The sequence below is a fragment of the Mugil cephalus genome, chromosome 15 (assembly GCF_022458985.1).
Source record: "Mugil cephalus isolate CIBA_MC_2020 chromosome 15, CIBA_Mcephalus_1.1, whole genome shotgun sequence".
Lineage (NCBI taxonomy): Eukaryota > Metazoa > Chordata > Actinopteri > Mugiliformes > Mugilidae > Mugil > Mugil cephalus.
This window is the reverse complement of record NC_061784.1, coordinates 24705829-24730804: the sequence shown is the minus strand read 5'-3', so window position 1 is coordinate 24730804 and position 24976 is coordinate 24705829. Positions and strand designations below refer to the sequence as shown.

Sequence of the window (24976 nt, the reverse complement as noted above, 5' to 3'; positions counted from 1 at the left end):
ATATGTATTTGTGTGTGTGTGTGTGTGTGTGTGTGTGTGTGTGTGTGTGTGCACATGTACGTGTCAGACCTATCACAACCTGCATGTTCACCAGTCAACACAACAACACAGGAACAATAATAATCATCACATTGTTATCCATACTATAGCAAGGATATACAATGAACACACGAAGCAAAACAATGCCTCCATCAATAAGCACCAAAAAAAGAAAGCAATAATGATAATAAACAAAACAAACAAAACCAACAGACACAAACAAAACAACCAACAATTATAGCGACAACAACCACTGAAAGTGAAGGACAGTGAGAGACAGTGGAGGGGGAGGAGGAAGGATTTGTTTGTTTATTCAGTCTATTCCTAATAACTTCAATGTGGTTTCCCGGGCCCCCCCCCAAAGAAATTTGTGAATGAATGTAGTGCATTCCAGGGCAAAGAGGGGAGGGGCCAGAGGCTGGGAGCAGTGAAGACACCCCAGGCGAAGGTCCATCGGGTTCGCCCCACAGGGACCCGAGGCCTTAATATTAGCAGGTAGCAAATTTAGTCATAGTAATAGTAACCATCATATTTATATCTGTCGTTCCTCCTCCCCCTCATTTGCTATCGGGTTAGTTGGTTATTATAATAATAATAATAATAATAACAACAATAATAATGGAGATAAAGAGAGATAAAGATATCATCTGCATAAAGGCTGATTTTGTGATGTATGTTCTGTGGCTGAATTCCCTTGATGTTGGAATTTTGGCGTATGGCTGTGGCTAGGGGTTCAATGAATATTGTAAACAGGAAGGGAGAGAGTGGGCATCCTTGCCTAGTCCCCCTGTGAAGTGTGAAAGGTTGTGAAGTTAGTCCATTGGTGATAACAGTGGCTGAAGGTGCTGTATATAGAATTTTTTTTTTTAAAATGATTCCCCAAATTTATACATAGTTGATATGAGAAATGACCAGTTAACCCTGTCAAAGGCCTTTTCTGCATCTAGTGTGGTAATGATGGTTTGTACATGGTGCTTGGAGGAGTAGTCAATTATGTTGTAGAGTCTGCATGTGTTGTTGGAGGAGTGTCTGCCTTTAATGAAACCGGTCTGGTCTGGATGGATTATGGATGGCATTACTTTTTCTAGTCTGTATGCAAGTGCTTTGGTGATAATTTTGATGTCGGCGTTTATGAGAGAGATTGGACGGTAGCTTGAGGGTAGGAATGGGTCTTTGCCGGGTTTGAGAATCACTGAAATTATGGCTGTATTCATTGTTGGTGGCAATTTTGCGGTTCGTTTTATTTCAATAATAAGTCTTGTGAAGAGTGGGGCGAGAATGGGCCAGAAGTGCTTATAGAACTCAGCAGGGAAGCCATCAGGTCCAGGTGATTTGTTGTTAGGCATGAGTTCGAGAGCATGGAATAATTCTTCTGTAGTCAATGGATCTTCAAGTATGGCAGATTGATCGGGAGAAAGTTGTGGTATAGTGATATCATTAAAAAAAGAGTTGACCTGGTCTTGAGCAGGGTTAATTTCAGATGAATATAGTTTTGTATAAAAGTCTTTAAAGATTTTATTGATTTCCAGTGGTGCTTGTGTTGATTACCCTGCTGAGTGCTTGATGACGGGGATGGACGTTTTTTCTTTGTTTGCTCTGATTAAGTTTGCTAAGTATTTTCCAGATTTGTTGCTGTGGTGAAACTGTTCTTGTCAGAGTCTGTGTATGAGGAATTTGGTTTTCTTATTTATTATATCATTTAATTGTGATTTGTATTTCCTGAGCTCACTCTGTATATCTTCTGCTGGATTATTCATAATAATATTTTCAAGGTGTGTGATTTTTTGTTCCAGTTGAGTTTCTTCTTCCTGTTCCTTGTTTTTGTTGTGAGTGGAAAATGAAATGATGATACCTCTTAAGACTGCTTTACCTGTTTCCCATAGAAGTGATGGAGATGACTTTGGGGAATCATTTATTTTAGGAAGGATGCCCACTCCTTTTTAATGAGCTTGTCGAAATCTGGATTACTGAGGAGCGATGTGTTGAAGCGCCATCTGGGGCTAGATTTGGGTAGACTGAGTCTCTGCCATGTGAATGTTACTGGTGCGTGGTCACTGATGGCTATAGGATGAATCTTGGAATCTGTGATATGTGGGATTATTGAGTTACTAGTAAGGAAGTAGTCGATTCGTGAAAATGACTGTTGAACTGGTGAAAAGAACGAATATTGTTTTTAGGATGGGTGTTGTATACGCCAACCATCGCCAAGACCAATATCACTCATGAACTGTTTTATTGTGTCTGTTTATTGCCAGTTGCGTTTATTTGTGGTGTTACTTCTGTCTATTGATGGGTTAATGACTGTGTTAAAGTCTCCTCCTATTATTATGGGACTATTTGAGTTGGCGATAATGGAGGAGAAGAAGTTATTAAAAAAGGATGGGTTATCAGAATTTGGACCATAAATATTGCCGATTGTTAGTGGTTTGTTATGATTGTAATATTTATTATAATGAAACGTCCTTCCGGGTCAGTAATAGTGGAGTTGTGAATGAATGAGATTTGGTTATGTATCAATATAGCTACTCCTCTTTGCTTTGTATTGTAGTGGGCTGAGAATACTTGGTTAAATTGCGGTGATAGTAGCTTGTTATAGTCTGTTTTGGAGAGATGAGTTTCCTGTAATAAACATATGTCTGCTTTTAAATTTATTAATTGGTTGAATATTTAGTTTTTCTTTGCCTGAGAACCAATTCCATGGATATTCCAAGTAACAAACTTTAGCTGAGGCAACATAGTAACATGGGTTATATATATTTTTTAAAACAGTTGTTAAAATTCATCTCTATGAGCGTGTGAATGTGAGCGTGTGTGTGTGTGTAGAAACAAAATGGAAAGAGAGAAAAAAACAGCAACGATAACAATAAACAACACATGAGGATAAAAAACAAGACAAAAGAAACCTGAAAGTAAATGTGAGAAAAAGCATATGGTAGGTACTGTACAGTGAGACTTTAGCGTAATATTTAATACCAGTGGACCCTGGTTATTTTATTTAAGTATAACATTTAAGTAGAGGGAGAGAGAGAGGGGAACTGCAGAGTCTGATGAAAAGTTTTATAGTTGTGTGATGGAGGGTGAGCTTTAGAAAAGCCAGGGGGTTATGTCCTTATCTTTGAATAGTTGACCATCAATGTAAAGTTTGTCCGTTGTTATGACTGCTCGCTTACCTTCCCTTCATCATCTGCTTGCGGATGGGGAATAGCTGCCTGCGTCCTTGGTTGATTTCTGTTGGATACTGGTTGCTGAGTCCGTAGTCCGTTCCTTGGAGTTGCCTGCCTTGTCGTTGGACCAGTTCTTTTTGTTTGAAGTGCTCAGATTTTGCAATGATGGGCCGGGGTCGAGTGGTGTTGGAGTGTTTTTGTCCCAGACGGTGAAACGCGGTGTTGTTGACGGTGTCTGTGGGAAGTTGTAGTTGTTTAATCATGAAGTCCTTGATTGTTTTTTTGGGTTCGTCTGTGTGTGGTTCTGGAATGCCGGTAAAAATCAAATTGTCCCTCATGCTGCGCATCTGTAAGTCCAGGATGGTTTCTTTCATGATTTTATTTTCTGCGGTGACTGTAGCGAGTTAGGAGGTGATGGAGGAAAGTTGGGAAGACATCGTGGTTGCGGCTTGTTGAAGTGATTTATTTTCATGTGCGAGTGTGTCGATCTGTTGTTGGCTGTATTTCAGGCTGTGTTGGAGGTTTTGAAATTCTTTGTGGAGAACTTCGATGAGTGCCACTCTGCCATCCAGTCCGATGAGATGGGCTACCACTGTTGGTTGATTACTGGCCCATTGCCAGAGATTGAATCCCCCTTCTGCAAGCAAGGTGTGCAGCTGGTCAACTCTATGCTTGGCTGCTGATATGGTGGAAAAACTTTCAAGCTAGTTGTCGACATAGAAGCTCTGCTGCACAGACTGTAGCACTTGAGGATGACTGTCTTGGTGGTTACGAGCATGTTGCTGTAAAGTGAAGATAGCACAGCATGGGCCGCTTGTTGTGCCGAAACGGTAGCACCTGCCATTAGTACACATCTGGTGGATCTTTGCAGCGCATATCCCTCCAAATAAACCGAAGGAGTGGTCTGTCTTCAGGCAGCAAACGGATTTGATGAAACATCACACAGATGTCACCGCCCACTGCACATGGGCCCAGGTAAGAGTTGTTCATTCAGGGAGACATGTTGTTGAACAGTTAAAAGTCAAATGTGGTTTGTTGTTGTGACACACCAGGTGATGGGGGAGATAAAAAGCCTCTGCAGACTGTTCCACCTATCTAGGTTGGAGCTTCTTGACATACCCGGCACTGATAAGTTATTGATCACTGCTGAATAGATTGCCACTCTCTCTGGTTCCCTCGAGTCATTTCTCTGTGGCCCTTAGATGAGCCATGACTAAATGGGTGGAACTGTTTAGCTGGGGTAACCTATTTTCCTTTAGGATGGGGGTCACATAGCAGTGAACTCCTTCAAATTCCAGTAGCCGCGTTTTCCTTTCCAGAAAGTTCAATGCATCCTTGTTCTCATGAGAGTGGATGACAGTTTTATCATTTCGGAAAGGTAAAACATCAAGTTGCCATAACTTCTCGACGTTCCGGTACAGGAGATCACCTGGGCTGGTGAATGAAGTGAAAAGGCACTATTGCACTGATGTTTGCTCTGGCACACACCTGTCTGCCCTTTGCAGTGCCCATCCTAGGGCTGTGTGGATAGATATGAGTCCACCATTGGATCCTCTGCGGGTTGGCTCCGTGACTGTAATGAGGTGTACGTGATCTGAGCTAAGCAACATTAGTCCTTTAGTGGTATTCCTCGCAAGTGGGAAATCCATTTTAGAAGCATCTGCACAGGGTAGGTTTGCTCTACTTGGTCTAGACCTGCAGCTGTAAATGCTCCCTGCACTTTGAACCTCTTCCGTGGGTTGCCTTTGGGGGAGATCTCAAAGTTAACCTTTGACACTTGGAAGTGAGTCATATCTGACCGTACCGTACCGAACGGCACTGAGCAATGCCGTGGAGCACTTGGAGATGGATATCGCCACAGTCAATGCAAGGTTTCTTCAGACTGCAGGACTCAGGCGCGTGGACACGTGTACACTTCCAACAGCGTTTTCCATCTGTTATCCACCTGTCCAGCTCTGCTGTTGATTGCACCTGAATGTTAGGGCAGCGACTGATGTTCTTTCTGTCGGGGAAGAGGCAGTATACTTTAAATTGATTCTTGGTATTAGTTGGCGTGGGCTTGCCTAAAGTGCTCGATTGGATTGGCCCAGCTCCATGGTAGACTGATTTGCTCTGACCTTTGCCCTTAAATTTGTCCAGTTGGTACCTCTGTATTAGTCTGTTTGACAGGCGTTGTTGCTGAGCTTTACCTTGAAGACAACCATTCAAGTCTTGTAAATTGTAGGGGTTGAGGCTTGATACCCCTGTGATATCTAGGCAGCTTACTCAGAAGGCAATCGACATGGGATGAGACTCAAGAAGTTTATCCCTTTATCTAAGGCTAACTTCAGGTTAGCAAATTCCTTTTCACTAGCTGTAACGAAATCTGGGATTTGGGGTTTTTACACACCATATACACAGCATGGTTGTACACTAAAGTTGTGTGGGACTGCAACCTGACTTGTTGGGAACTGTGGCTGAACAGCTGGGGAGATGTTAGTGACTACTGGGGCAAGCAGCAGTGATTGAGGTGACACTACAGATTAGGCATAGGTGCATATTGAAGTAGACTGTAGCTTGAAGGGGACTGAGGTGGAAGATGATCCGCTGTTGCTTGTGGTTGGCGATATGAAGCTGTGGGCCTGTAGAGCGGGGCTGTAGTTGTTAACAGCTGCCGTGCTTGAAGCGGGAATCCAGAGGCAGGTTCATCGTTAACGCGATGTAGTCCTGCTACGTGGGATTGCCAGGGGACTGGCTTGAAGGGCTGCTGTGGGGCTGAGGTAGGCGTTACTCAACCAGATGAGATGATTGGATAGGAGGAACGGGTGCATGGGGTGTATTCTCTCAGTCCAGCTTCTTCTTCTAATATTAGAGGTGGTGTGTATCTTTCAGTATGACACTCCCTGTTGTGCACATGCTTATCTGCTGATGGGGAATGGCTTAGGGAGTGAATGTATGAAGGGGGATGTATTAGTGACTGTGACTGAATTGGAGCTCATTACAATCCAGAGGAAGATGGAGATTTACACATGGAACTCCCCAGGAACCCAGCCACCAAGGCTACATGCTATATAGCAATGCTAAGCTAACTTTCACTACAATAAAAAAATCTTACATTATGTTTATTATCTGTAGTACCGCCAATAGACCACCCAGTGTACACTCATCACCAACCCTTAGATGCCCCGAGGCAGCTACTTTTCGTACTTGTTTTAATGTTATGTATTATCCGAGTCTTAGTCCTGTTGATTTTTTATCTTCCATGTATTTTATTCGTGTTTTGTGAGTTTCTGTCTGTTCTTAATTGTCAAAACTTTCCTAGGCTGCTGTCTTGGCCAGGCTTCCCTTGGAAAAGACGTCTTTGTATCTCAAAATAAAATAATTTCTTGTCAGTTGATTTTGGATTTGATGAAATTTTGAGACAGACAAAAAAAATCTGACATGATGACTGAGAAGTTCAAAGTTTGCCTGTGTTTTCTCTGTTAGCTGAGGCTAGCTGGTTAGCTCCAGCTATGTGATGCCGAGTATTAATGGAAAGAGGAGCTTCTCTAGTCTCTAATGACACCCGGCATGGAAGAGAGGAGCAGAGAGGGTTGTGGGTAATGTTATGTTCCAGTTTTACTCTCCCTCATATTTACAGGACTCTTATAATTGAACTAAAATATTCAAATTAGTAACAAACATTTGTGCTTCTTTGGCAGCTGTTACAGACCATGATCAGGATTTTCATTTCATGATGTTTTACAATTTGACATACAAATTACTCAAAACATCCTGAAAGAGAACCCAATCAAACACATAAATATTATCATAAATATTATGAGTCAATATTCCAGATCAGAGAAGAGCTCCTCCAGGATTAAACCAGAGTCCATGTGTCCAGAAGTGTTTCCATCAATGTTCCTGGTTTAGTTTCTATAAATCAGGGATTTGTCTCATGTTTGTGTTGAAGTGTGTGATGACAACAGATCAAAGGAGCTTTGTGAGGAGCTCAGAAAAAGAGTAGTTGTTGCTCATCAGGCTGGAAAAGGTTCCACAACCATCTGTAAAGAGTCTGGAAGCCACAAATAATCCACAGAGAGTCAGACAGACTGAAGGAGATTTAAGACGTTACTGCAGATACTGGACACAAAGCTTCACTGACCGACGTAGCACTGACTCATTTTCCCGAATAAATAAACACACTTGTCGAATATTTCTGTTTCATGTGTTTGGTTGGTTCTCTACTTTCATGACTCCAGGAATCTGTTAAGTTTCATGTCAACTACTGTGAAGAATCTAATGCGTGTGGTTGAGTCGACAGCAGAGATGGTGCATGAGGACGGGTCTGATGGTCTGGTCTCTGAGGCCGTAAATGAGAGCACTCAGACATCTGGGGAGCAAGACTGTACACACATAAATAAAAATTTGAATGCGCAAAAGTTCGACCCTGGACATAATTTGTGACAGAGTGGCGAGTATTGGGTTGTGCACAGTTGACAACAGACTGAGTCCCAGCTGGACTAGATGCAGCGTCATTGTGTTACGAGCTTTATGAGCTGAAGCTTTGTCTGTGGAGGCCGACCTGGCTGCTACTATAACACCAACATAAGAGGAAATGACTGTCACACCGGCTACAGCAAACAGAAAACAAGTAAAAGCTTCTTCGAAATGATAAGATATTTGAGTGAGCATCATAGCAGAGATGGTGCAGTGGTCTTTCATCTGCAGACTCTCCAGGTCTGCAAAGGGAAACTGTAACAGCAATGAAATGTGAGCAAGTACATTTAGTGAACCGAAGGCCCAGACTAGGACGATAGCCAGCCCTGTGTTTCTGACCGTGATGATGGAAGAGTGTCTGAGTGGGTAGCACACGGCTACATACCTCTCCAGAGACATCACCACCAGAGTCAGAGGAGAGATCACAAACGTCAGATTAGAAAGAAAAGCCAGAATGCCACAAACAGGATACGAGAGCATCACTCTACCAGCGGAAAATAAGAAGAGAACCTGACTCTCTGCCAGTAAAACGGTGTCTGCAAAGAGGAGGTTATAGAGCAGGAGGTATCGAGACGTCTCTCTAAACACTGATTTACTCCTCAGTGTGTACAACAGAGTCCCATTAATGAACAGAAAGACACAACAAGTCAGAGTAGTCAGAGCAGAAGACAACACAATGCCAACCAGGCTGTGATACTGCTGTCCAGCTGTCACATTAGTCAGAGACTCATTTACAAATGACATTTTAGAATAAAACTGAAGACATAAAAAGTCTCAAACAGTTAAACAGAGTCACAATAAATCCTTCAGTTCACACGCTCTTTAAGACAAATACAATTTACCTGAGAACGACGGAAACAGATCAGATCATGAGCTCATTTCCATAAGGGCAGACCTGTTTTTATAACGATACCAACCCTCCCATGGTACTTATGAGATCCGTCCTGACACCTGGGTCATGTGACTCAGTCCCATGTCGACAGATCAGTCACAGAGAAGAACAAGAACAAGAAAAACAAACTAACTAGCATAAGACACGCTGGACCACATCTAAACCATCAGCTGGCAGACAACCCACCGACCCAACAACATCTACTAAATGTTCCTGGTAACAGCTGATCAGGGTCTAATATGATCCCATTCAGAACAGAACCAGCTGAGATGTGAGATGTTGGTGGTTTCCTCTCATCAGCTGATGCTACAACATTTCTACTGGATGAAGGTCAGGACTTTGACTTGTTCCTAACCATTCATCTGGTTCTTCTGGAGAACCACTGGGGTTCTTGGGCTCCTTGTCTTCCTCCATGACCCAGTTTCTCTTCACATTCAGCTCATGGACTCATGTCCTGACATTTTCTTTTAGAGTTCACTGGTAGGATTCACAGTTCATTGGTCCATCAATGATGAGCAGATGCAGCAGAACAGGCCCAAACCAGGACATTAGCGCCCCCATGTGTCATGGAGGGAAGAACCAAAAGCCGTTGAATAAGGGCAACTGGACTTGCACAATTTCTTGAAGATGTTTCATCTAAGTAGCTTCTTCAGTTCTGATAAACTAGTGGGAAGTTGAGGTTTAAATAGGAAAACTCTGTGGGTAACACCCACCAGAAACTACTTGACCAGGAACTGGTGTCACTATTTCCATAGAGGCTGAGCACTTACCTGTGGTTAAGAGGGGGGCTGTGTACCTCGGCTCTTTACCCTATGAATGGAGCTCCAACGATGCTATGGTCAGTGGGAGCCTGGAGGCTCATGGGGTGAATGTTGTCGAAAGGAGAAGGAGGGGAAACACATCAAAGAAACCCTCAAGATGTGTGGATATCCCAACTGGGCCTTTGTGAAAGGCTCCAAAAAGATATCCCTAAAAGGACAAGGAACAGGAGCACAGCAGGAGGAAGAACATCACCATCCACTATGTTGCTGGCGTGTCAGAGAAACTGAGGAGAATCTTCAAAAACAACACATTCCAGTTTATTTCAAACCCGGCAACACACTTAGGCAGAACCTGGTCCACCGCAAAGACAGAACACCCACACAAAAACAGAGAAATGTAGTATATGCTGTTCAATGCAGTGATGTACAGACTTGTACATTGGGGAAACCAAACAATCCATCTATAAATGTATGGCTCAACACAGGGGAGTTTAAACCTCAACTTCGCACTAGTCTCTCAGAACTGAAGAAGTTACTCTGATGAGTGGTGAAACGTCTTCAAGAAAATTCTACAAGTCCAGTTGCCCTTATTCAATGCATTTTGGATATAAACCATGACTAGATGACTGAGAACCTTCACAGACATGGAGGGATGAGGTTCTGATGCTGGAATGCAGTGTTGGTTCATCTCCAAACATTTAAACCAAACTATTCTACTCTGGTCTCATCTGTCCACTAAACATTGTCCCACATGTTCTTTGTGGACAGAGAGCAGTGTCTTTGGTTGTTGAGTGGATTCATCAACATGAACATCAGCCAATGTGAGAGAGGCCTTTAGCTGCTTAGAAGTTCCCCTGGGTTCCTCTGGTTCCTCTCCCACTATGATGGAGTGATGTTTGTTGGTGGACCACTCCTGTGGAGGGGAACAGTCGTCTTCAATCTGTCTGACTCTCTGTGGATTATTTGTGGCTTCCAGACTCTTTACAGATGGTTGTGGAACCTTTTCCAGCCTGATGAGCAACAACAACTCTTTTTCTGAGCTCCTCACAAAGCTCCTTTCATCTGTTGTCATCACACACTTCAACACAAACATGAGACAAGTCCCTGATTCATAGAAACTAAACCAGGACCTGAGTCTTATCACATGGATGGAAACACTCCTGGACTCATGGACTCTGGTTTAATCCTAGAGGAGCTCCTCTCTGATCTGAATATTGACTCATACTACTTTCTACTTTCAGGATGTTTTAAGTAATTTCAAAATGTAAAACATCAGTTGATAAAAGTGATGTTGTTTTACAGACTCAGCCTTGAAGTTTACTTTTCCCACTGAACTTGTTCTTGTTCAACTTCACCACAGTTAGTTTCCATCATCCCTTCAGGTTCCTAATAAACACCCACAGGAGTCATTAATCATGTCAGTGTTTACTGAAAGCATTCATTAGTACCTGTATGAATATTTAATGTGACTAAATGAGTTATCAGGAGACTGTGAGTTTCATCACCAGAAAAACACAATTAACACTGAAGAAATCGGCAAAGCCTTCAACCAGTTACCAAAACATCTCCCCCAACACAAACAAGCAATAAACTGTATGATGATGATGAAGGAGTAAAATTTAAGAAATGGTGACAGAAGTGAAATTAACTTCTGGCACCTTCATCTTTGTGGGAAAAAATATAAGATTCAACATTTGAAGAATTTTGACTAAAGAATAATATTAAAAACTAAATAATTTTATCTTGTTTTCACCAGTGTCTGCTCATGACCTCGAACCAAATGAAGATCCTGATCATGATCTGAAACGGCTGCTGAAGAGACACAAACGTTTCACGAATCTCAATATTTCATCAAATCCAAAATCAACTGATAACAAATGTAACTGATGACTGTGCACTGAGTGGTTTATATTTGCTACTACAGATAATAAACACAACATAGAGATCTTGTAGTGAGAGTTAGCTTAGCATTGATATGTAGCATGTAGCCTTGGTGGCTGTTAGCTTAGCATTGATATGTAGCATGTAGCCTTGGTGGCTGTTAGCTTAGCATTGCTATGTAGCGTGTAGCCTTGGTGGCTGTTAGCTTAGCATTGCTGTGTAGCATGTAGCCTTGGTGGCTGGGGTCCTGGGGAGTTCCATGTGTAAATCTCCATCTTCTTCTGGATCGTATAATGAGCTCAATGGTAGAATGTGATGACGTCCAGGAGAAATAAAATGTCCAAAGGTTGAATTGTGTGAGCGTTGCCTCCTGTAGTGAATCAGTAGCATTTTGGAGCCAGATTCACTTTAAGAGGTAAAAACCCAACGTGGAGGAACTTTGGGTTCTTTGGTTTGATCCTAATGTCCAGATGGAGAGTGGACCTGGTTCTGTTTCACTAGAACCTTTGGAGAACATGTGAGCTCTGTGGTGTTTCTAGAGACTCTGGGTCCAGGTCTGGTCCAGGTCTGGTCCAGGGGTTGATGAATGAGTTCAGAATGATATCATTGCTATCGGAATGTTTTCTACTCTCTAATCTAGAAGATATTTCAGTTTACTGAAGTCTGACCTATCCATAGAGACCAGGGTCCATCACAGAGTCCAGGATCGGGAACATGTACCTGATGGTTCTGGAGATAGTTCTGATTTATTTGGTCTTTTTAAACGAGCTTTACCTCCTTGAGATAAGGACAAGATTTTCACAGACACGCAAAAAAATTCAAAATCCATTCAAGCTCTTCAAAGTCAAATTAATGAAAAATGCAAAAACCACGACTGAAGCGCAAAACAAAACATCCACCACAATCAGACATTTAAGACAAAAGTAAACTTTTCAAAAAAAGAAGAAGAAAGTTTTTCCATAAACGTCTCTGCAGAGACACACATCCCTCAAGTAGCATCAAGAGACATTCATTATGTCGGTATTTTGACGCAACGTTTAATATTTAATGCGTCTAAATGAGCTATCGAGGGATTTCTGTTGCTGACACCTGAGAGGATTTCATCAAACTAAGAAACAACAACAACCAGGCTCCTCATCATTTGGGAAGTTTAGCAAAACTTTTCCTTTGTTGCTGTGGGAATCAGAAGTTTGACTCAGCAACACAGTTCAAACATCAACCTTGTCTTTTTTGTTATTTTAATTTGAAATGGATGTAAGGGCCCCGATCCCGATCCCGACCCTGACCCCGACCCTAAGCCTAAGTCTGACCCCGACCCTAAGCCTAAGTCTGACCCCGACCCTAAGCCTAAGTCTGACCCTGACCCCGACCCTAAGCCTAAGTCTGACCCCGACCCTAAGCCTAAGTCTGACCCTGACCCCGACCCTAAGCCTAAGTCTGACCCTGACCACCCCCCCAACCATTAAGGGTACGTCTCACATTTCTTCTGCATGGTGACGTAATGGCGTCCCGTGAAGGGATTCGTGGTCAAAGTATAAAGCTCCACACCAGCTCTGCTCTGGTGGAGGGAGGACTCTGACTTCCTGAAGGTGGACATTGTGTTTGTGTTGACGGATTATCATTAACCTCTTTAAAATGTTGAGTTTTACTCTGTGTGCTCTGTGATTTGTTGGCCATGTCGTCTTCAGCGATGAACATCAGTGTTGGCGTGGAGTACCAGCCGCCTCAGGAGCTCCTGGCGTTTGCCATGTTGTCTGTTGGCTTGAGCTTCTCCTTCCTCTACATCAACAGCGTCCTGCTGTTCACTCTGAGGAGAAAGCCGGTGTTTTGTGACACGTCTCGTTACGTCCTGCTCTACCACCTCCTCTTTGGTGACACCGTTAATCTGGCGGTGAGCATCCTGCTCTACCTTCTGGCTTCTGCGCGCTTAAGAATTCCGTTTTACGCTTGCACCGTCATCGTGGTGGTGTCACTTTTCACAAACATCTCTCCTCTCACCCTGGCCGTCATGTCGCTGGAGAGGTTCGTGGCCGTTTGTTTTCCACTGAGGCATTTGACCGTTTTCACCTCCAGAGTCACCGGCATGGTCATCGCAGTCGTGTGGATCTTCAGTTTCATCCACATCCTCGTCCGAGTCTCCATGCTGTTCTTCATTCTCATACAGACATCCCTGAATGTGCAGTTAAATAGTTTCTGCTCCAAAGAGGAAGTTTTCTTTGCACCGGTCTTCAAACGTTTTGAGCAGGTCTTCTCTGGTTTTCTGTTTGTGCTGGTGGGTGCAGTGATCCTGGCGTCGTACGTCGGCGTCTCGGTCATAGCTCGGTCGGCCTCCACCGACAAAGCCTCGGCCAAGAAGGCTCTGCAGACTCTGCTGCTCCACTTAATCCAGCTCAGCCTGATCATCACCTCCACCCTGTTCTCCACCATCATCCTAGCTGTGGGCCAGACGGTGGGGAGGTTGGTTCTGGTGAGGATCTACAACATATGCTTTGTGTGTTTGAACGTTCTGCCGAGGTGTCTGAGTGCCCTCATCTACGGCCTGAGAGACCGAACCATCCGAGTCGTCCTCCTCCAGAACCTCTGCTTCCTCTGCAAACGCTCTCGTTTCCCCAACAAGAACCGACGCTTTTAAACGCAACGCGTCCTCAGTAAAGGTGTTTGAAATGAGTGAAGTGACGAGGGGAAACTCACATTGACTGTGATAAGATGTAGAACAGTGGAGTCAAACGTGGCATGAATTTGCAAAGTGTGAAAATTACAAAGACTTTTAAGACTTTAACTGCAATTTCTCTATAAAAGTAATGAGCTGTTGCTAATTTGTTCACTGTTTTAGAAAGAGGACACGAGGACTAAACAGCTGATGCAGAAATGTTCAGGAAGTTAAACTTATTCTTCATATTGTCCATAAAATGTTTTGTTAAAGTACAGTCATTATATATGGAGCTGTCTTCATTTATGTGTTGTTGTGTTATCATGTTACTTCAGATGAAACTGAGCTGAATGTGGGTCCTGAACTGTACATTATAATGGTAAATATAGTCCATGTCATTTTCCCGATAGAAAGCTCGTTGCCTCTTGGATGAAGGTATCTTTACTGAAGTTTATGCCGTTTTACAAGGTGATGGATGTCAAAAAAAGGGTTTAAGGTTAGCGTTTAAAAGTATAAATGAAAGTCTGATGTTCTTTCTCAACCACGAATAAAACTTCTGGTCGGACTCTGATTTCACATGTGGAGATGGTCTGGGAGGCAACATCCACTAAATAGTCAGTGTCAGGACTTTGACTTTGGTCCTAAACATGTGTTTAGAAGATCAGACTGAGACAAATCCCTGATTTATTTAAACTAAACCAGGAACTGAGTCTCATCACATTGATGGAAACACATGGACTCTGGTTTAATCTAGAGGTTAATCTCTCTGATCTGAACATTGACTCATTTTAATGAATAAATAAATAAATACACAAGTATGATATTTATGCTCCATGTCTTTGTTTGGGTTCTATTTTTCTAGTTTCAGGACTTGTTTTGTGTCATTTTTATGCAGAAATGTATCATCTCAGTCTTTGTCTCTAAAATAAAGAAGAACGTAAGATGTGAGAGATTTCCAGCTTGTTCCAAAATCTGCATCATGTCTCCGAGTCAACAACCAGCTGTTTGTTGGTGGGCGAGAGGCAACACAACCAGATGTTTCATGAAGAGAAAGAATAAAGAAGGAAGGAAGAAAGAGACGAGATCGAGGGGAGGATCAGAATCAGAATCAGTTGTTTTCAAAAATTCAACCGAGAACCCGTCTGAAACCAGAGTCTCAAGAGAGAATCCCGAGAACCTGCTCAGGCCTAGGACTACTATTAGCTTTAGCTTAGCCTAGCTTAGCTTTGACTTTCACCTTTAACTACAGATTTGGCTTTAAGTTTAACTTAAGCTTTAGCTTGAAATTTAGCTTTAGCTTTATGTATAATTAGCTTTAACCTTAGTTTTAGCTTTGGGTATTATTATGATTTGAGTATTCCTTCCTTCCTTCCTTCCTCTCTTTACTTCCTTCCTAAGTGATCGCCCTTCACCATCAATCAGGATTTATTTTGATTTATATCTTTTTATTAACCTCTCTCTGCTTATTTTATTACTTACAGTTTTATTTTACTGTCATTAAACCCTGCTGACTGGGCCCATGCGCCCTAGGGAGTGCACATCTTCTTATCCCTGTAATCATTTTGGATTATTCATCTTATTTTCTTGTCTAAGTGGTTGTTTTATACTGTTTTAGGAGCTACAACACTGTGGGGGTGATATAACACAGGTACATGATACATAAATGAACAATAAAATAGTGGAAACACAAGGTTTAGGTTTATGTTTGAGGAAGAGACGTCAGGTGTTGCAGGTTGGAAGTAGTAATACCACCAGTAACCACTAGATGGCTGTTAGATGCAGGACGTCCTCCTCCAGTAAGGAGACATAGAGGACAAATGATTGACACTTGATGGAGATGAGAGAAGCGCTGGAGGGAGGACAGATGAATATAGATGGACGGGTCACCTTCCCCACGGGTACATGTCACACATGTCCAACGTCCAGCAGCATGAATCCACCAGGAGAAGAGACACAGACGCATGACGACAGAATCCTTTTAATTAGATGTGTTTATTTGTGTGATTTCAGAAAACCTATGACGTTCACTCAGCTGAAGGCAACTTCCTCTACCCACAAATATTTAAAATTTTTCATCCAAGATGTCATCGGCTTGTTTTAGCTGGAAGACTAGCAAGAGCTACTGTTAGCTGGGAGGCTAGCAAGATGAGAAAGCCAGTGTTAGCAAGGAGGCTAGGCAGAGCTACTGTTAGCTGGGTGGCTAGCAAGATGAGAAAGCCAGTGTTAGCAAGGAGGCTAGGCAGAGCTACTAGTAGCTGGGAGGCTAGTAAGAGCTACTGTTAGCTGGGAGGCTAGGCAGAGCTACTAGTAGCTGGGAGGCTAGGCAGAGCTACTAGTAGCTGGGAGGCTAGCCGATATTGAAAATAATCGATACATGTCACACAGGTTCAAAACCCAACATCCAGCGTTTTAGTTTGGCCCAAGTCCCGCCCACTAACTTGGAGGAGGTGGAGCTTATAGGCCCCTTCACTGTGACATCACGACGTTAGCTGGAGGCAAACAGAACACGGTCACTTTCAATCATGAAAATGTCGTCTTGCTGTATTTTTGGTTCCAAAACTGAAAAATCCAAACAATGAACTTGAAGTTTTATCACATACCAGCCACTGAGAGTCACAGACAACTTTGGGTTGACTCTGGTGATTAAAAGAAAGAATCGGAGCAAGGTTATAATAGCTTTGGATTTTTCATCTTAGTTTCGTTTTATTTCGTTTTGATTTTTTTCCCTCAAATTCAGTTAGTTTTAATTAGTTTTTAGTGTGGGTTTGCTAGTTTTTACTAGTTTTTATTTTTCAAAAATGCTTAGTTTTAGTTTAGTTTTTAATAGTTTTAGTTTTTTCATACTTTGGGTTATTTGTCAGGTGCAGGATTCAAAAAGGTCAGAGTAAGTATTGTATAATAAAAATTCAACAAGATGCCAGATACGTTTCAAAAATGAGGGTGAGTTGATAATGACTGTTTTTGTTTTTTTTTTATTTTGGGGTGAACTATTCCTTTAATGAATATATACAATGTGCATATATTACAAAAGGATAAAGATTAAGATCTCTTTTAATTTGTGCTTTGCCTTTTTTCATCTTGGCTCCAATAAGTTTATTCACCGGGGATTTGAATTACGGTTCGAGCAAAGCGCTGAACCTTTTGAAGGCAATCGAGTGTCGACCCCCGAGTCTCAACAAACACGTTAACCACCGCATTGTTCCTGCGTATTTACTAACCAGCAGCTACTCGGTCGTCGGTGAACGCGGTTCATCGTAGCTGCTCCTTCCCGGTGCTGCCTGGGCGGGATGACGCTTCTCCTCCGGGCGCGGCCTCTCAGATGCTAGCTCGTTTCGGTGGCTACAGAAGCTAGCTCGTTTCGGTGGCTACAGAAGCTAGCTCGTTTCGGTGGCTACAGGAGCTAGCTCGTTTCGGTGGCTACAGAAGCTAGCTCGTTTCGGTGGCTACAGAAGCTAGCTCGTTTCGGTGGCTACAGAAGCTAGCTCGTTTCGGCGGCTACTCGACATTAGCCGCCTGGTGTGAGCTTCTTAAACGGACTTTGAGGTTCGTGGGGTTTTTTTTTCCCTTGAGAAGCGAACCCACATATTTTGTCACAGTCTGTTTCCACTACGAGACACTTGCTTTTATCTGTCTCCTCGTCATATTCAAAAAAGTCCCGACTTTGCCGCTTTCTCCCAACTTTTGCTGCAACCGCCATGATGCTGCCAGGTGACGTCACGGACCGTGCGGCGCAGTGAGGCGCTCGTGCTGCTGCGTCAAACCGCCAGAGCGGAATAAATCAGTCACATGACTTATAATTAAACTGACAGAGACGGAAACGAAGGGAATTATATCTATAATTTCGGTTCGTTTTAGTTAGTTTTCTAAACACAAAATACAGTTTCAGTTAGTTATCTTTTTTTTTCTTTTAATTTTCGTTTTTATTTATTTCAGTTAACGAAATAGTTTTTTCAATTTTAGTTTTCGTTGTTTCGTTCGTTTTCGTTAACGATAATAACCTCGGATCGGAGTGAGACGACAACGTACACACTTGATATGAGGTCAGATTAATGTTTAATGCATCATCAGTTTCAGACTAGGAAACGTTATGGGTCAGAATAAATTGGGACTGAAATTAAGTTAAGTTGTTGCTTATTTAGGGAATTCTTGTTACATGTTAATGCTAATGCTAACAGCTAGCTAACTCAGCATTAGTTGCGTGTTTCAGAGGTGTCCAAGCTGAAGTTTCATTTACTACGTTCCCTCCACAGTGGTTCCTCTTACTTCTTGTAATATCTTTGTTTTAGAGGCTTCACCTGATAAAGACAAACCAGACTTCGTCCCCTCTGTGTCCTTTGGTCAAATCGTCCGTCCAGGTAGTGAGAGTGTAGAGGACGGTGAATATAGTCCCATCAGTCAGAGTCAACTTTTTAAAATAACACTCAGGGTCTCAGAGAGTGAGTGTATTAGTATATTCTCTAAAATATCAGTTTCCCTCATTCATTCAAAAACAGTTGAAATAAGCTAACTGTGTATCCAGTTAAGCCCCGCCCCTCAAAAAAACGTCACACTGTTTACAAACTGTGAAGAGTCTATACTGCAGCCAGACACCAGGGGGAGCTCTACTAGTTCTGGCTTCGCTTTAAAGGAACTGTACCTCGTCCATCTGATTTAGACTGAACTTGATCAGAGTCTGACGTCCATGTTTAAGGTCGCCATGGTTACCACCAGGACCTCTCCTCCTCACCAGCAGTTTAACACCAGAGTAAATACGGAGCACGTTGTGTTTTTATGGAGTCGTTACTCACCGAGCTCTCAGAGCGCTGACGGTGGATTTATCAATCCTGCAGAGAGACGGAGAGAAGCAGCTGTTAACACCAGTCCATTCTCTATTAACCTTAGTAACCTGAGAGAGAGGTGTGAGCTCAGAGCTTCACCGCCATAAAAACACAATTTATTAAAGTGCTGCAGCTGCTCCGGGTCACAACCAGCACCGAGTCATGAAACAACGCCCAGAGCTGGAATAAGACGCCGATCAGTTCCCGTCTTTAACGAACTCAAGCAAAAAAATTAAATGTGACGTCAGTTATTTTACGTTTAAAACCAGAGAGGAGAAAGATTCATAAATATAAATCATAGAAATAATCCTGCCACGACCCTACTTTAATAAAAAAAGAAAAGAAAAGGTATTAAATAAAAGAATATAAGAATAAATATTAACATGAAGAGAAGAAAATAAATTTAATACATGAATGAATCCAGAAAGACCAATAAAAATGTTGTTGTCTTAGTTTTAATAAATCACGTTTTTTTTTGTTTGTGTATTTGTTCCTTCAATTTTATTCATTTATTCATCATTAACATATAAAAATAATTAATCAATTATCATAATAGTCACATCATCCTCACAGTTAATGTAAAAATAAAATAAAATTCTCCAAATATTGGTTTTTCTTGTTTGCCAAAAATATTCAAATATGGAAATGAATTAATTAATTATTAATAACGATATGAAGTTTCTGCTGTTTTGTGACTGTAATAATGAGGTTTAATATTTTATTTTATTTTTTTTCTGCTGCATATCTTCATCCCAGTCTCCTGCAGGAGAGGAGTGATGTATAAATGGAAAGTGAGCTCCACGTTAAAAGCCTGTACGATGACTCGACTCCCTCAGGTCATCAATAACACATCACACTCTCTGGCACCATCACGCCAACATGGCCGACAGCTTCACTCTTCATCCATAAAACATTTAGTGTTTGAACCTAAAACAGCCAAAGACGCTAAATATAAATACTAGAAACAAACAAGAACAAATGAGCACGAAACACAATATGAAACCTGTGTCCTGCAGAGTCCGACCAGAAAATGACAGAAGACTAATTTATCAATGAAAATATCTAACGAGTTGTAACGAGTTACAATATATTACAAAACCGTGATATATTACGTTCAGGCAGTAACAGAGTAATACAACGCGTTACTAACTGTATACTGGTAATATCATTACAGCTACTGAGTCCGAAAAAACAACACAGACGCAGCAACCGTAAATAAAGAGAAGAAGAAGACGGTACAGACGCAGCAACCGTAAATAAAGAGAAGAAGAAGACGGTTTAAAATCAACAGAAGAAGAAGAAGACGGTTTAAAATCAACAGAAGAAGTGCTTATTCTCGCACTAATCTACTTTGAATTTGTCCCAGAAGCGAATAAAAACCTCTTTATTATCTGGTCAGAGGACGAGGGAACTGGAACCTGAAGAAACACCTGGAGTTACAGGACAAACCACCTGTTGCAGCAAACAGACGGAAGATGACGGCGCGAACAAATCTAAAGAAGGAAAGTTGTGTTTGTCCAGAGCAGAGGTGAAGATGTTTGACCCAGGAGGAGGAGGAGGAGGAGGAGAAGGAGGAGGAGGAGGAGGAGGAGAAGGAGGAGGAGGAGAAGGAGGAGGAGGAGGAGGGAGGAGGAGGAGGAGGAGGAGGAGGAGGAGGAGGCAGGAAAGGTAGGAGGAGAGAAAGAGGAGTAAGAGAGAGAAGGATCAGGAGAAGAGTAGAGGATGAGAAGGAGAGAGGAGGAGGAGGAGTCGTATAGAAGGAGGAAGTAAAGGAGGATGAGATACAGGAGGAGAAGGAGAAGAGACGGATGAGGAGGAGAGGGACGAGAGCCCCAGTGACAAGGTAAAAACTCATCTCTAATGATATCAACACATTTCCACAGATAATTTAAGATGAGACACTACAGCTGCTGGTCCAGGGCTCCAGTCTATCGCAGGGCGTAACTTGTAATATGGAATATATTACATTTTGGAAGTAACTTGCCCAACACTGTTTATCGACTGGTTTATTCACAGAAGTGGACAGAACACAAGACTGAGACCAGGAACCAGATATGAGACATTCATTCAGTTAACACAGGACAATGTAAGAATCTTCTTCTGTCCTACATTAACACCGTGGGGTTGAAGTCTAGACTCTCCCAGTATTTCAGTGAGCGCCCTGTAAACGGTTAAATCTTAGACCTGAAACCAAACCCCATTCAAAATACATCTAATTTTGGGTGCATATATAAATGGAGCTCATGGTGGAGCAGACACATAAATGGTCTAAAACACACATCCTCCCAGAGAACAAAAGGAGTGAGTCTAAGGAGGAAGGAGAGGAGGAGGTGGAGAGTCGGAGGTTTAATATGTTCCCGTCGTCGCCTCCGAGCGAAACCTGCTGCTGCTGCATTATTAAATACTGAAAACTCTATTAGACCAGACGACGACGAGGGAACAAAGTCATCTGAAGTAATCTGTGATGGAGGAGAGTCTGTTACTAGGATGTAATTAAATAACGAGCTGTAAATGAAGAGAGGAGCTGATTAGTGAATGAGGGAATGATTTAAGGAGTAAGTTGTTGAGTTTTAACAAGACGACGTTATGTCCTCGTACATCCACAAATGTCTGAGACAAGAGAGCGTTGGTCCTGGAGAGAGAGGTTCACCACCAGCACAGAAACACTCATTCATTCATTCATTCATTCATTCATTCATCAGGTCATCATAGACATGAATACACACATTTGTAAATAGACGTTAAACTAAAACCAGAGCTGTGATTGGTCCTCGTTAGTGTTTAATGTAACCAGAGCTGTGATTGGTCCTCGTTAGTTTTAAATGGAACCAGAGCTGTGATTGGTCCTCGTTAGTGTTTAATGAACAGAGCGATTCCAGCAATGACAGCTGTGATTGGTCCTCTAGTGTTTAATGGAACCAGAGCTGTGATTGGTCCTCGTTAGTGTTTAATGGAACCAGAGCTGTGATTGGTCCTCGTTAGTGTTTAATGGAACCAGAGCTGTGATTGGTCCTCGTTAGTGTTTAATGGAACCAGAGCTGTGATTGGTCCTCGTTAGTGTTTAATGGAACCAGAGCTGTGATTGGTCCTCGTTAGTGTTTAATGGAACCAGAGCTGTGATTGGTCCTCGTTAGTGTTTAATGGAACCAGAGCTGTGATTGGTCCTCGTTAGTGTTTAATGGAACCAGAGCTGTGATTGGTCCTCGTTAGTGTTTAATGGAACCAGAGCTGTGATTGGTCCTCGTTAGTGTTTAAATGGAACCAGAGCTGTGATTGTGTCTCCATGTTCTGGCTGATAGTTGTGGATCAGTAGAGACTGGGTCAGGGTAACTGAGGAGGTTTGGAGACTCAGACATTTGTTCAGCTCGTGTTCAGTCTCCATTGTTTAAAGTGAAGCAGGAAGTAGAAACTAGAAACTAAATTGAACCCAACTGGTAAAAAAAGAAAAAGACACAGCGTCTCCAACCGCCTCTAACTTCACCTCCAACCAAACCCCTTTCAGGCTGCGTATGTAGGTGACTGTGTCCAGGTCTGCCAGTGCTATAGAACAGCTCCAAACTCCAAACATCTTCTGCTCAGACATTTTGTTTTAAAACTAACTCAGATGTCGTGTATGACTGTAAACATTCAGATAAACAGATGAACTTTCACACACATAGATTCAACAGTTGTATCAATACTACGTTAGCTTACAGGCTACATTTCCATTCTCTATGACCTAACATCTGCCACCGTATAATTTATTCCAGAATAACTAGAAGCTGAGATCCCGACGGGACAGAAAGTTGCTGATTAACTAAGGAACTTCTCAACCAAACTCCATTCAAAGTCTGTTTTTTAACTAACAACTGGAACCATCTGATGTTGGTCAGCTGTTTTCTGTGGAGGAATCTATAAAACATGGGACAAGATAACAAACACAAACAAATGTAATATTTTAATATTTAAACCACTGTTTGAGTTTGTGTGTCTCTGAGCTCAAGAGTTGATGCTTTTCCTTGTTTGTGAACTGAATAAAACCTCAGTTTCTGAGACTATGAGACCGAACCAGTCACAGGTCAAGAGGTTTTTATTGTCATTGTCACTATGTAGAGTCAGGAACATGGAGACATAGGACGAACTATACGAAGGTAGTGGTCAAAGTCTAAAGATAATCTCTTCAGAGAGAAGCTGAGTTGGACAAATAACTGTATTTCCTTCAGCTAGAAACAAACTAAAACCATCACTAGCAACTAGGAAACAGGCTTTTCTGATTTTGAACTAAATGAATGAGTAGAGGAGTTGTGTTTTCATTGCTGTGTGTTGTGTACACATTAACTGAGACTAGACATTTAAAACTAAAAGATTATTTATTATTTCAGTTGTGAAATAGGAACAAACCGAAGCAGATCAGAGTCGGGACAGAAAGGCTGAGGAACGTTTAACTTCACCTCCAACCAAACCCCATTCAAAATACGTCCAATTTTAACTTCACCTCCAACCAAACCCCATTCAAAATACGTCCAATTTTAACTTCACCTCCAACCAAACCCCATTCAAAATACGTCCAATTTTAACTTCACCTCCAACCAAACCCCATTCAAAATATGTCCAATTTTAACTTCACCTACAACCAAACCCCATTCAAAATACGTCCAATTTTAACTTCACCTCCAACCAAACCCCATTCAAAATACATCTAAGTTCCTAATATTCTGCTTCTGTGATTTATTCCAGAATAAATAGAAGCTGAGAACCAGACGGGACAGAAAGTTGATTAACTGAGGAACTTCTCAACCAAACCCCATTCAAAATACGTCCACTTTTAACGTGAGGTTCCACCTGAGCATGAAGCTGTTGTTTTTATTGTGTAATTTCTTTCTGTGAAGGGGGGGTGGGTGATGAAAGCATGATGTCAGGGTGATGTCATGTCGGCTGGGAATGAACTCAAAGACCCATGAAAGCGTGAGGAGGAGGAGGAGGAGGAGGAGGAGGAGGAGGAGGAGGAGGTGAGGGGATCATTCATCCATTCATCGGAGACACAATCACTCTCTCTTACCATCCGAAGCCTCCAAACGACACACTCCTCTTCCTCCTCAGCATGGTCCCTCGCTGGCCCTCTCCTCGTCTTTGTCTCCTCTTTCTTCTTATTGTGTCTGGATTTTCCTCTCTCTCTCTTTTTGTGTCTCTCTGCCTCCCTCCCTCCCTCCTTTTCTGGCTGCCTCGCTGTCGTTCTAACTCCTCATCCCTCCACCTATAAATACTCTCATCTCGGTCGGACGCCTCCCCTCCTTCCCGTTATCCTCCCACTGAGTCTCCTCCTGACGTTAATGTTTCCCTCTCCTCCTTCTTCAGAGAGAGAGAGAGAGAGGAGGGATTTATGATAAATGATGTAAACGATGTTACGTCACGACAGACGCAACAATTTAATGTTTCTGACAACGTCTCCACATTTTCTGGAGGCGAGTTGAACATAGTCTGTGTAAATATGGACGATATGACAGCTCCTCTAAAGAGAAGCCCAAGCAAGTAGAGCTCCCCCTGGTGGCTGGAGGCTGCAGTCTAGGTCAGAAGCCCCGCCCCGTCCATGTTAGTGGGCGTGGCCTGGGCCCAAATAGAACACTAAAATACACGTCAAATAATTTATTTTAAAGGATGGTTTCAGTCATTCCAGGTAGTTAATATAATGCTGTGAATGGTCAGGAGTCAGTTTTAGTTTTAGTTCATTATTTGATGCTGTAGGAACAGGATGTGACATCATGGCGACCACCAGTTGCCATGGAAACCGCTCCATAAAGAGTGGGACAGTGGGAGTTGTAAAAACTGTTTTTGAAAACAACTTGTATAATCGAATGTTTCCTTGTAGCTGAGTTAGAGCAGAGTGTACGATTAATTAAATGAAAACACTAGTGAGTCTGGAGGAAATGTGGGCGGGGCATCACTGTCGTGGCTCCGCCCTCAGATCGTACTGATCAAACACTGGCTCCAAACTTGCAAGATGGCGCCGCCTGTATCCCGAAGGAAAATAGAGTCAGTTTGGACCAATGAGAGGAGACGTGGCGTCCATGTTTATATATGTTCCTGGCTAAGCTAACCAATGCTAACGTCAAAGAAAGAACAAACTAAATGAGAAGATGCTAGTGAAAGTTTTTCCTCCACAGGTCTTTTTACTACATAAACATCAGTTGTTCAACTGACTTTTTCTGCACAGGATCAAATGTGTTAAAAAACATGTTTTATAAGTGAAGTATCTTTCTCCTGTTTTTATTAGAGCCAAGCTCAGGGTTTCTGTCTATTAACAGAAACAGTATTTTAACTGGTAAATAAGGACAAGA

At 42.3% G+C, this 24976-nt stretch overlaps 3 protein-coding genes across 7 annotated transcripts in view; 1 reads left to right on the top strand and 2 right to left on the bottom strand.

Annotated features, from left to right (window-relative positions):
• LOC125021474 (rap1 GTPase-activating protein 2-like) overlaps positions 1-24098 on the bottom strand; it is a 44081-nt gene extending 19983 nt beyond the window's left edge. For 2 of the 5 annotated variants that reach the window (XR_007114348.1, XR_007114350.1), the window contains exons 1-2: positions 23701-24093; positions 18633-18668 (exon numbers count right to left, since the gene is read on the bottom strand). Coding sequence is in view for 1 of the 5 variants with exons in the window: in XM_047607563.1 (XP_047463519.1) it covers positions 18633-18668; positions 23701-23744 (80 nt within the window). In the remaining 4 variants the exon portion in view is untranslated. Of the gene's footprint in view, positions 1-18632; positions 18669-23700 lie in introns of all 5 variants that reach the window. The other 3 variants (XR_007114349.1, XR_007114351.1, XM_047607563.1) reach the window with 3 other exon arrangements.
• On the bottom strand, positions 7332-8703 carry LOC125021519 (odorant receptor 131-2-like). The gene has a single exon (XM_047607630.1). It carries the CDS (start codon positions 8403-8405, stop codon positions 7461-7463), a length of 945 nt encoding a protein of 314 aa, XP_047463586.1. The 5' UTR covers positions 8406-8703; the 3' UTR covers positions 7332-7460.
• On the top strand, positions 12791-14315 carry LOC125021514 (odorant receptor 131-2-like). Its single transcript, XM_047607621.1, has one exon. The coding sequence runs from the start codon at positions 12871-12873 to the stop codon at positions 13825-13827; it is 957 nt and encodes a 318-aa protein (XP_047463577.1). The 5' UTR covers positions 12791-12870; the 3' UTR covers positions 13828-14315.
• Positions 24099-24976: the final 878 nt, after the last annotated feature.